Raw genomic sequence first — 13,352 nt, forward strand, 5'->3', positions numbered from 1 at the left:
TTTTAGTCTTTCATCATATCTCCCCAAACTACACAGCAAAAGCTTGCTGAGTCATTTCATAGGGGCAAGTCAATCACACTTCATTTTCACCTTCCAGCAGTTAGTTCTCAAGTATACAAAGCACTCAGTAGCTCATACTTCACATATAAAAGTAACATTTCAAGGATTAAAAGTATTATATTTCTTTAATATTTTGCTTTAATTTCATAAACTTTTCATACCACAAATTCTTCAGCTAACCTACATGAGTCAGCCTAGATATAAATTGCAACACGCGACTGCTGAAAAAGACGTGGTTTTTAAAGGCGCGCACGGAACTTTGGGAATGAAAGAGAACTGGAAATCAGTATTTTAGTCACCCCTTTAAATGACAAGCCCAAGTCCTGGATAAATAAAATATAAATTTGCACTAAAAAAGTAACAAATTAAGTTTGCCTCTTGCTTGCCTGAAGAATAACCTGGGAGATTATGACCAAAATTCCAGGATTAGAGAATTCATTTATTGTTTTTTTTTGCTGCAGAGTTTCTACTCCTCTGCTGATTTAGACTGGGAAACTCTTCCAGATCTCTCATATTGTGAGGTTGCGTTGGCTGTTTTGTTTTCATTTTGATTTTTTTTAAAGAGATTGAATTTTCATTGACAGATACTTTCATAAAACCATCTGACAGCTTTCTCACAGCCTGGTTACATAAAACATGGAAAACCGACCACGTAACATGCCTGTGCGCACAACGTGGTTGCATAACTAAAAGAAAATAACCTAATCCTTCTACTATAAATAAACACAAATTATTTTTTGTAAGTCTAATTTCCAGGCAACATAAACCTTAAAAACAATAAAACTAGGCAAGGTCTAGGGTTATGGTAAAAATTACTATAATTCTGGCATAAAGATATTTCTTTTTGTTCTTATTATCAGTGTAATAGCTAATATCTGCATTCACTGCCTGTACACAAAAACATCTTTTAAGGGGAAAAAAAAAAACCAACCACGAGATTATATATCGATTTCTTTATATATTTGTATTGCATTTTCATATATATATCAGTTTATTCTTCATAGAATATATATTTATATCTTATATCTTAGTATTTAGAACAATACTGAAGTTAGGGATATGTGCAAGTGTCTGAGAGGACTGTCCTCTGATTTTCCATCTTCAAATTTCCTGGCTCTGTTCACATGGATGGTAGGAACAGAAGCCACATACCATCTCAGTCAAAAGCAGAAAGACTGTTTAAACAAGAGAATTAAGAAAAAGACATGTATCAACACTTTCTCCCTCTGTCCCCCAGTTTTCCATGCCTGCCTACACACAGTTAATTTTTGTAATGCTTGTAATTTCAAAGCCAGAAATATGTATTTACCAAATTCCAGTGGATAATGTATTGATTGATTGATTTCTTACATTCACAAACTCTTCAAACAAATAGAATAAAACTATCAATTATTAATTTCACATCTATAAGTTCTGTAGCTGACTATCACAGTAAACACAATGTTGCTTCCACCAAGATGTCTGGATCTCTTGGTATCTCAACCTTCAATTTTATGCTGTCCCATCTCTTAGTACCCTTCTTGATTGTTAAAAAAATTCCACAAAATCTCTTGACCAGCTCTATGTTAGAACCCCAATATATCAAGCCCTGTGTAACTCAATTATTTCCCTCCCCCCTCCCCACCCATTTTAGCCTCACAAGAATTACTAATCATTTCAACAGATTCTGGATTGTGAAAGACAGCTTGAATAACTGCATCATTGAGATTTTGACTCACTCAGCTAAACAAGCAACCCATTACACAGTTACAGAAAGAGAATCACATAATGCTAACAGCTCTAAGTAGCACAGAAAAGCCAGGGAACACACATTTATATGCTCCCTTTTGGAAGCAAGGGTACAAGCTGCCCCTGGCAAGAAAATCCTGCTGATTGCTGCCAGGGCCACAACAACGTACACCGAGCAAAAGTAGCACTTCATACAAACACTCCTGAAATTCTTCCAGGAATGCCCTGATGAAAAAAGTGAAGGTCTGGCAAAATCTGAAAATAGGATTCTCCAAAAATAAATATGACAAGAAAAGATCCCAGATGTAACGAAGTAAAAAGCCGCTCCAAAAAGAATGTTACAAACAGTCTTCAAAAAACCTCATTTCACTCTTTAACCATAGTATTCCTTGATCAAAACAAGTGGCTGTATTTTAAAACAGCTTGCTCCACTTGTGCAAGCTATGGGACATGACAGCATCACCAATTGCAGCACATACTCAATGGTGTGTCAAAAGATTACTTAACCATATGCCTTATTTGCACAAATCATGTTGGAAAGAGCTGAAACAGTCAAGCTGAAATTTAATGCAGACCTCCATCCTAATGAATGAACTCCCAATGCCAGCCCAGTTCCTAATTTTGACATTTGTGTTATAATACAGATAGATGAAAAGTTTACAAAAAATTTTACTTGGTAATGAAAATGTTGTCCTGCAAACATTATGGTCAGGACAAAGGTTAAGGCTCAGCTCTACCCTCACAATAATTATGCAATGAATTTCCACAGCTTGAACAAGCCTATGCATCACAACAGATAGAGTTGAAATAGGCTAAAATGAAGCTGTTCATCTCTGGTGGCAGTGAAGTAACATGACAGAGTCCCTTATCAAAACCACCAGAATTTTTTTATTTGGGTGATCTGCAGCATTTCCATTTTGTACGGAAAACCAGATGAATTCCTTCCTATCATTCTTGCATTGTCTAGAAAGCAGTTGTACATAAAAAGTTATCAATGTAGTTTTCTTGATCTTTGCTAAAACCATGCTGCATTTTGTCCTATTTTTTTTTTTCATCCTTTCATCATATACCCAATAGCTAATTGTATCTTAGAATTTCCTCCTTTAGAATCTCCTCTTTATCCTTAGAATTTTCCAAAGCCTTGCTTGTTGCTGCAGTCAAAATCAAGACGATAATTGCCTCAGTCATTTGCAATAACAATACTTTTTCTGTAATGCAGATATTATAACTTTGCTATCACCAGAGCTTTAAAATATATTAAAATATTTGTGATGGCCTGTGACAGTTCTTCTAGAATTCTTGCAGACTAACAAGTCTCTGACGCACTCTATCTTCCTAACTTGCGCATTAAGCTCTTTGAAATTTTGCTTTCACAGTGACTAAGATTTTACACCTTTCCCCCACACTGAATTTTCTGATATATGACATATGTATAACAGGATAAGCTGACACAAAGTATTAAGCTATGCTTTTACCCCTACCTTTCCCTATATATGTGACTATATATATGATATATTCTTACATTTCACTATATGTCACATATGTCACTAAATATCTTTCAGAAGCTGAAGTTTTAAAATACCAATTTGTTAAATATGATACAGCAGTGGTACATGATACAAAATACCTTTCTAAAAATATAAATAAGACGTACCCTCCCACAACACTATATGGCATGTCTCCTTTCACCTTGATTTCTCTTCAGGAAGAGAAAGAGAGTATTTAATGGTAGTTGATGCCTTCTGAGGAGATAACTTTTCCAGCATGCTCTTCAGGTTCTAGTGCAATATTACAGCAGATTATAGAGGTATATTCCTAAAACTTTTCCAATTATAGTGGTTTATGATAAAAGAGAATCTATATATGTCTGTCTACTGAATCTTTTAGGCACCATATGCATCTCTGGCAACTTCCATATTGTGTTTTCCAGGTACTTAGGTTCCTCTCAGCAAGTATTAAATTCCATCCATCTTTACCCTTTTAGTTTCTGTGGTGATTTGCAATGTGAAGGCAGTATTCTGTGCCAGGTTCTCACAGACTGCTGGAAAGCCGCAACTCTTTCTGTCTAGCTCTTTAAAGTAAGAAGCTCCTCTGATGTCTTTTGGGGCACCTATTACTAACAGCATCTTTTGTCAGTCGAAACTGGCACACACTTCTTTGGAACTTGGTTTTATAAAACTTCTTTATTCCCAATAGTTCTACATTTCACTTGACATTTAATGCAGTCTGGCCCACCTCTACTTTAGAAGCAAATCCAAGTATTTGTTCAAGCAGCCACATGTCACAAACCAAAACTGAACTGAACTAGGAAGCCTCTAAAGTGGGAAACAAGTAACAAATTTCTTTCAACTTATTCATTAGAGCTGCAGCATGCCTTAGATTTCCTTCCTCCCAGGACCAGTGCACACAAAGTCTGAAACTCCTCCAACTGTAATAACTGCTGATTTTTTAATCTTTATCATGATGTACAAATCTTTTCATCTTTGTATCCATAAACAACAACTAGTATGATAAAGGGGAAAAGCAGAAAATTAGAACTGCATTTCATGAAAAAGAAGAAAAAAAAAAAGAAAGCATGCATACCTAAATATTTGTACAGATACGTTCTTCTAGACTTTACCTGAATAAAACCTAAGCACATCTGTCTTGCTGTAGCTTGACCTTCATGTTCTTTCATTGATTTAATAAAATATTTCCCTCTATTTCTCACCATACTGTATTGTCTTGTCTCTTTGCATGACAAAACAGTGTTTAGATACACACCCTCTATTATGAAGGCAATGTTTTGTTCTAGTTGGGTTTTTTTGTTGTTCCCACACACACCCTTTTTTTAATGAAAACCGCCTTTTCTTCCATGGATGTTAGCAGATGTTTAATTTTATGTATGTTAGGAATTACTTTTACAACTGTGATGTTGTTTTACACACATACACACACTATCTCATAATCACTGCTTCTTACTTTTGCAAAACAGCTGACAATAGTTCTGTCGTCTATGAATCTGCAGATGAAATAAGTCACATTCTGTATTAATCTGAGAATAAAGCAAGATTTTGCATCAGAAAACATAACCCACTTCCTTTTAACGGGCAGAAAGCCTAACTATTTCCATCAACATGAAAGAAACTTATTTTGGACAACAAAAACACAGAAATAAAATGAGGAATAGTCATTTGGTACTCAGTGTAACACAGATCATCTCAACATCCCTAAGATCCTTTGCATGAACTGCAATGTAGCAATGCAGAAAGTTGCTGCTGCTTAGAGGAAATAATAGTGTGACACAGCTCCTGAACCCACTTCTATGTCTTTTCCAAAGCACTTAATGAAATGCAACTAGCCTTGTATTGTCACATGAAGACGCAAGAAGGAGGTGACAGAGTGTAAAGTACTAACATCCTACCACCACCTTCCTTTCATTGCTTCTCAGTGCATCTGCCCTGTTACCCTTGTATCAACACACTTCATCTCCCCAAAAGATAAAACATATGTCTCAAAGTTTCCAGAACTTGTTGTATTCCACCTAACTGCTACAGAACGCTGCTTTGAAATGTACCTAAAAATAAATAAAGCCAGTCACAGAAACACCTACACATGTATATTTCATCACCACTATTCCTTATGTAAGTCCAAATTTTGGCAGGAGTAGTTTATAAGGAATACACTTGGCCAACTCTGAGTGAGCTTTGTTAAACTACGGCACAAACAAAACATCTTGGGCAATTAGTATCTTTGCATTTTCTGTCAGGAGGATTCACATTAGAACTTGATCCCTCATATACAGGCAGAAGAAAATATTCCTAGAGAAGTTTTCCAATTCCAAATTTATTCTAATTTTGACACCACAGCATGAAGAAAAAATGAGGCCTGCTTCAAGAAATAAATTTTCTCTTCTGCAAAGTAGTCTACCCAGTTTAGAAAAAAACCAAAACACTCGACAAAACAGCCCCCAAACCACTAAGTAACTTATAAATATTTTAAAAAATAATAAAGCACAATTAGATCCAAGAAATATTTTCAAACTTCAGCTTCTCATAACTAATCCCTCTGGAATAATCCACTGCTCTTTCACAGAAATGAAATCGCTGAAGCACACAATGTCCTTCAATAACCAGTTCTATCCAGATCCCATGTGTGGATATTATACTGTGACTACATCTCAGATCCTAGCAGAGATGCATGGACCTCCAGCTATAAGCTGCCCCTTTTCCATCCCAAAAAAGTCTAGCAGACAACTAGACATGAGTAAGACTGCCAGTCAGATCTCAGAATGGAGTTGCTGCTGAGAAAGAGAGTGTTTGAGAGGTGCAACCACTCAAACCCATGACCAAAATATGCTACTCCCAGTGAAGTTCTAGATAAAGATCAAAGCATTAATCATGAGACCCCATCAAAACAAGCCTGGGGCAGCACTGCATTCCAATGACATTACTCATATTGCTCTGATTCCCATATTGCAGCATTTTAAAGTAACTTACCAGCATTCAGCAGTCTTTCAAGTATGTATTGCAGCCCATTTACAAACGCATTTTACTGTAGTTGGAGTGCAGTATTGCAGCCCTACTCTGTCCTCTCCCCCATTTAGGTTTACAAGGCAAAAAGAGGAAGATCTTTCCCTTCAGATGCTTACTAGGAATACTCAATATAATGCGTGATTCTCTATCACATGAAGAGTTGCTGTTGGGCAGCTCTATTAGAGGAGTCTGTACTGCCATCTGATAAAAAAACCTACTTGTATTCGGGGAGACCTTACAGCAGCATTCCAGTACCTAAAGGGAGCCTACAAGAAAGCTGGAAAGACTTTTTACAAGGGCATGGAGTGATAGGTCAAAAGGGAATGGCTTTAAGCTGAAAGAGGGGAGATTTAGATTAGACATTAAGAAGAAATTCTTTACTGTGAGGGTGGTAAGACACTGGAACAAGTTGCCCAAAGAAGCTGTGGCTGCCCCATCCATAGAAGTGTTCAAGGCCAGGTTGGATGACGCTTTGAGCAACCTGGTCTAGTGGAAGGTGTGCCTGCCCATGGCAGGGAAGTTGGGACTAGAGGTCTTTAAGGTCCCTTCCAACCCAAATCATTCTATGATTCTACAACTACTGATAACAAACATCATCAGTGAAACAATAAAGCATAAGTAGTCTTAAATTAACAGTTGTGTGATAAATAGTCTCCTATATTATAGAAGCCAACAGATACAAATCCATATTGTGGCATTATCATGTGAATCACCATGAAAAAAAAAAAAAAAAAAAAGAACAACCCCCCAAAAAAAACCCCCAAAATGCTTTAAAAATATCTATTTTGTCTAATAAGCAAATTTTCATCCTTTTTTTTTTTTTCAAATTTTCACATACTTCTCTATACTGAGACATTTGTTTACGCCTGCAAACTCTGTACTTGAACTGCAAGTGAGCGCAGACATTCACACAGTGCAGAGGTGAGATAAAGTGGCCTTTGTAAGAAATAGGCTGGCACTCTGGAAATCAAAAAGCAGCTGTGAGCACACGAGCACAGGACTAACAGGTCTTGTTTTATGGTAACCAGGACTTTTTGTTTGTCTCCTGTTTACAGCTACAGCAGGACAAACAAATCTCTGAAGATAAATTTAAAGATAAATGATCTGTTTGAAAGAGATGCATGCAGCAAGTGTGTTACAGCTAGCCAACAGAGACTAGAAAGGGCTTGGGTTTGTCTGGAAGAGTTTAATTACCATCCGGGGCAGCTGATGAGACTCTTACATTCAGTTTATGTAACAGACACCCTTACTAGCTTCTCTGCAATTCCTGCACTTCAAATTAATGCAAGGATAAACTCCTTTTTATTAATTTATTCTGCTAGCTCTTATGTTGCAGTTAATATTTGGAAACATCAATTTAATTTTCCCACCAAGATACTCTCTTAATGTTAGTGTAAATCATTCATTGTCACATATCAAAGCTAGAGAGACAACCCTATTCATTCAGGTTCAGCTCTTGCCCTCCTGGGACTACAACATAAAAGCCATGGCTCCACTGTGCATCAGGTAATCTAGAACTTGTAATTACTGTCACTGCAATTTCAAATACAGCTGTCCTCACCATTAAAGAAATAGATCCAATGCCTGGATTACAAAATGCCCATGAATTTGTTCATGCCATATTCTTAGCCAATGTATCAAATTTGAAATAACATGCTTATTTTTAACATAAAGCAAAATTTAAATATGCAAAGTCTCTACCATTCAAGCTGTTGGCTTCCATCTACATTTTAACATTAAAGCAGACTTAGAAAAGTTCATATGGATCATTGTGAAAACCAAATGGAACACAGCCAGACCACAATATAGTGCAAAAGTAGGCCAGTCATCTGCATAGAACCTGCTGTCATTAAAATTGATGACTAAATTGTTGTGGAATATTTAATTGATTCTAGTTTGAAATGCAGAACACAGCAGTCACTGCACAGCAAGATGGGATTTCATGCTGAAGGCAAGAGGCTTTTTCTTTTTTTTTTTAAAGATAGGAATTAACCACTACGAAGAATTTTATCTCTAAAAGCCTGATGGCAAATCCCCAAATTGATGCATCTCATGCATGCAATTAAAATACTACATTTGTCAAAAGAAAAATTCAAATTACAAGGAAATTATTTCTGTAATTGTTGCTGTGCAGACTGATTTAAATAAAGAGGTTTTTCTGCTCTTGCAGCAATGACAGCTGGTCTGTGGGAATATTAATGTTAATTTCCCTTTTTTATGTACACTAGTTATTTTTATTTTCTTGATAATTTACAGCTTGCAAGTATATTCTTAAAAAAAAGAAGAACGATCAAAGAGAGATGAAGTGTTATCATGTCACTTCCAGTTGCCTCATTTCAAGTTTTTCTGCAGGAACTGAAAGGTATAATTGTCCTCTGCCTATGAAGACAGCTAGTATGTACATGCAAATGAGGGTCACCATCATTTCCATAAGAGACAGAACCACTGTTGCATTGGACAGTGGTCCCTTCATAATAAGTCTAAAGTGGTGGTGGGAAGACACGATAAAACAAAATTATAAGTAAATCAAAATTTTGAGAGGAAATGCGAACAAGTTTGTTTCCTGGGAAATAGGACTCTAAAATGTAATTCCATGTTCTTTAAGTTTGCCACATAAAGTTCATTTCCATCACACCACCATCATAAAGAAGAAAATTTAATTACTGATGATGCAATTTAAAGCTTTGCTCCCAGAGTTGTTTATAAGATGTCAAATGTCTAAAGAAAAAAAAAAGAAAGTGCTTTTTATATGCTATAAATCTGAAAGTAGTGATCACCTCAACTTGTAAAGCTTTAGGTAGGGATGTCTGAAACAAAATCTTAGAAAACAGGTGGAAGGGATTTAAAGCATACACAAAAAGATTCAGCTCACTTCACAGGGGCTGGTCTCCTTCAGAGGGGGCTGGCATTTTTTGTATTAAAAACTTAAATTCTAATTTGCAAGACTGAAATTGGGGATTTCTATTCAAGGCTACTGAAGAATTAAAATATTCATGTGATTTGAATCTGGAAAATAATGTTAATTCTTTACCTGAGTATTTCAAGCTCCTGGAGTTGGCTGCTGTGCAAAAAAGCCACTAATATTAATTTGTTTCCTGACAGTTTAATTCACCAATATTACTGTGATGTCAAGCAGAGTAGAATGTGCACAAAGAAAGCAACTGTGAATGCAAATGATTACAAGTTATATATTTTTTAATATCTATAAAACAAGATAGTCTTATGCAAAACAGTTGTTGATTGCTCAACTTTTTTCTTATGTGTGGTTATTAAATCACATCATTGTTCCCTTTATAAACCATACTATTTTTTTTAGTTTTCATAAAAGCACAAATATTCTCACTCCATTTTTTTGCAAATAGCTCAGGTACGTATGTGGTTACCATGCTCATGAATCTAGAACAGACTTACATTCAAAACAAACCTGATCATAGATTCAGCTGTTTTAATATTGTAACAGATGCTCGTAGGGCATATTTTCCATATTCTTAGTTCTACAGTTTTCTTAAGTGAAAAATAAATGGAATAGGTTGCTTAGTTTCCTCTGTATACATACCTCCTATGTGACAGAGGCCTTCTCTATTTGTGAATACTTTAGCTTTATATAGAAACTTCAGATGGGGGAAAAAAAGGAGGAAAAAAAACCCAACTCAAAATGCAGGAAAATATAGCCATACAGTGTGAATAGATATTCACATTATCTCATTCGTAAACTCTATATCTCTATGCCTTTATAAGAGGATGTAAGCTGCCTAACAGGCAAGGTGAAATAATGCTTTCCTGAATGAGTCACCCTATGTAGCCTAAGCAGCAGCCTGTCACAGCTACCAAACTGTATTACCCCCAGTTTCCCTTCTCCATTTTATGCTGCCTTTTCAAGTCATTAACATTTTTTCTTTTCCTCTTTCCTCCTTCTGAAGGGGAAATTAGTTCTTTTCTGTAGTGCTGTCCATCTCTGCTTGCATGGCTTTTTCCTTTTTTTACTAAGCAAATCCTTATCTCTGCCTCAGTCTAACACCAGGTGCAGCTCTCAAATATTTACAGTACATCAGAACAGTGCCTAGCACAAGAAAACCCCAAACAGGATCACAGTTACAGAAAGCGTCACATATGAAAGATCTCTTTATGCAGAGAGCTGGTCTGCCTACAACACTGCAGCTCTTAGCATTTTTTGAATAAGAATAATTTAAGGCATCCAGCCTTTTCCTACAGGGTTTAGACAAAGGAGAAAAGCAGAAAGAAAAACTTCAAAAGAATTATACACTTCCTTTACTGGCAGTACTGCCAGGCTGACACTGAATGGAGAGGTTATGCTCATTAATGAAATGTGATTGTGTTAGTAAGATCAGGCCTTCAATTTTAAAACTGTCAGCACAAGTAAAGACAATTTCGTATGCAAAGGATTGAATTTAAGTATTTTAAATATATTTTCAAAGACACTCTGGGAAAAAAATAGCTAACACCAACTTAATACATGTCACTCACCTGAAAAGACATTGGGAAATGTCTCTGTAGAAGCCTGCACCCCTGAGGACTTTCTTGAATGAGTCAAAGGCACTCTTTCCGTTTGAAACTTCTCTCTAAACCCCTTGTGCTCCAAGTAGCCTGCAGACCCCACCTTCTGAGTTATCTCACATTTGTGATTAGATACCTCTTCTGTCCAGTCTGCAGAACGACTGAATAAACCTGCCAAACTAGCAGACCTCTGCTTCTTGATTGAGACTTTTTCTGCTTTCTGGAAGGACTCCTGCCTCCTCGTAGAAAGTGGGCTCTGGGATGGGGAGGGAGAAGGTGAATGGTTGGGAGAACTCAGTTGTCTAGTTGTGGTTTTGATGTAACAAGGATTAATAAGATAGGGTTTAAAGCATCGGGAACCAAGCATCGAACTGTCTGCTGTCCCCTCGGAGGACAAAATGCCATCTTTTGTTTCCATGGATAAGCCATTATGCAGGTCCTCTTGACTGGCTGACAGAGTGTGTTTCCCTTCCTGAGTCTCAGCAGCATGATCAGGGCCTGCATCTGAAATACCATCCTCTGTTACTGAGCCCTGCAAATCAACAGCCTGCACTTCAGCAATTTTAGTCTCAGTGTCTGCTACAGAGGTTGGAAAAGGTTGTGTGGAGCTGTGTGTCTGAGACCTGTTTTCTACCACAGTTCTATTCAAATCATCTTCTAATTCATTAGCTATAGCATCCACTCCAGCAATAAGCTGTTCCTGTTTCTCAATCAATAGCTTACGTTCTTGTGGTTCAAATAAGCCGTTACTAGGAGAGCCTGTGCCATTCACTGCTTCCTTCAGTTCATGTTCAGTTGCACAGGAGATGGGAATGTTTTCCACAATTTCAGATACTGCTGGAAAAGCACCCTCAGTGTCTGGGCTCCTCTCTTTGTCAGTGGTAGTTACTGAAAGAAACCGTTCAAAATCTAAGGGGGCTGCTTGCGAATTAGCCATGTGTCGGCCCATTGTTTTGGTGACAAGGTCCTCAGTTCCAATGTTAATTGCCCCCTGCTGCTGCTGCTGCAGTCTAATAGCTTGCTGGATATCAGAAAGCAAATCCTCTTGTTCTGTGGCTGAATGGAAACTGTATATATCCGTATCAGAGCCAGAGCTGGTCCTTTGTCCATCCTGTGTCTCTGCAGCAGCTGGAACAGTTTCATTTTTGATTTCAAAATGTTCTACATCTGTGTCTGAGAGACCCCCTTCATCTGCAGAGATGCTTATATCTGGAGTTTTGGTAACAATTGAATGAGTACTGTCCAGCTCTCCAGCCTGCAAGGCCTGGCTTTCCAAAACATCCTCCCGTGAACTACTATTCCCATCTTTAGCCTTGGACAGATTTTTTCTGATCCTTAGATTTGAAAACACTGAGGCCCTCGAGTCCGATTTACCCTTCCTCTTACTGGATTCACTTCCTTTTGCATGCTTCCCCAGTCCCCTTCTGCTTCCCGATACCTTCTTTGTGCCATCCGTATCCTTGGGCCCAGAGGCATCCTCTCCTCCTTCATGCACATCACCTGTGTTTTTCTTTAGCTTCCCATCTTGATTCCCCATGATTTTTCGCAGTGCAACACCTTCAGCAATCAAGCCATGCTCTCGGATTTCATTCCATTGGCCTGCCGGCGAGATCCCCTCTAGCGACCCAGGTTTGTTTTCAAGCGGTGATGATGCAAGTGAAGCAAACGCTTGCTGTGGCTCTCTCCCATCTGCTAGAGCTGCCTTTTTGCATAATGTGCTGCTAGCGCTGGGCTCCGCTGGGACATGCTCAGTACAGCACTGAGAGCTGCAGACAGCTCCTTCCAATGGCTGCTGTTCGCAGAGCTGCCTGCTCTCCGGGTTTCTGCGGCACTCTTGTTTCTTGAGGAAGGATTCTGTGAAAAGTGTTTCCTTTATAAAAATCACTTCTTGTTCTACAGTTTTTATTGCCTGCATTGCAAACTCAGCTCGTCATCAAATCATTTATAGTTTCAGGACTTAAATGTTCAGGTGCCTGTAAAAAAGAAAAAAGTTAAGGCAAGGTACTTTAATTACTCCTCAATTGTTCTGCAATTGTTTAAATTAATACACTAATAACCTTGGAAAGAGAAATATTACGATTATTTACTAGTTTATAAGGTGCTTGAGCATATGCTACTTCGACAGATTACACAGTGCCTCTGGTGATTTACATGTTTACTTTTTAAAGGCCACCAAAATACAATACATAATTTTAAAAGGAGAGTCACTCTGAAAGTAGATAAAGAAAGATAATAAACAAGAAGTTCTTTCCACAGGTTTAAAAAGAGTCGCACTTAAAATGCAATGCATTATGGTAATTACACTAAAAAAAAGCCCCTACAATTTGTATTCTGAGAAGGTAGATAAACTATTATTCCCAGGAGAATCAACTCATCAATATTAAAACACACCACCATTGTTTTCCCCAATAAGAACATCTGGCATGAAACAAGATAAAACAAACAAGAAAAGAAAAATAGCAGTATTCAAATGCTACTAAGGGAAAATGATACAGTAAAGCATTCCTATTTCATCTTATAAAATCTATAATTGAT

At 37.4% G+C, this 13,352-nt stretch overlaps 1 protein-coding gene across 1 annotated transcript in view; it reads right to left on the reverse strand.

The window, feature by feature from the left end:
• The window catches only part of FMN2 (formin 2), a gene marked incomplete at both ends in the record, with an annotated part of 160,041 nt that extends 147,309 nt beyond the window's left edge, over positions 1–12,732 (reverse strand). The window contains one exon of the mRNA XM_080615867.1: positions 10,788–12,732. Coding sequence (XP_080471993.1) covers positions 10,788–12,732 — 1,945 coding nt within the window. The remainder of the gene's footprint in view (positions 1–10,787) is intronic.
• Between the last annotated feature and the right edge of the window lie 620 nt (positions 12,733–13,352).

This window comes from Psittacula echo, assembly GCF_963264785.1.
Source record: "Psittacula echo genome assembly, chromosome: 4".
Classification (NCBI taxonomy): domain Eukaryota; kingdom Metazoa; phylum Chordata; class Aves; order Psittaciformes; family Psittacidae; genus Psittacula; species Psittacula echo.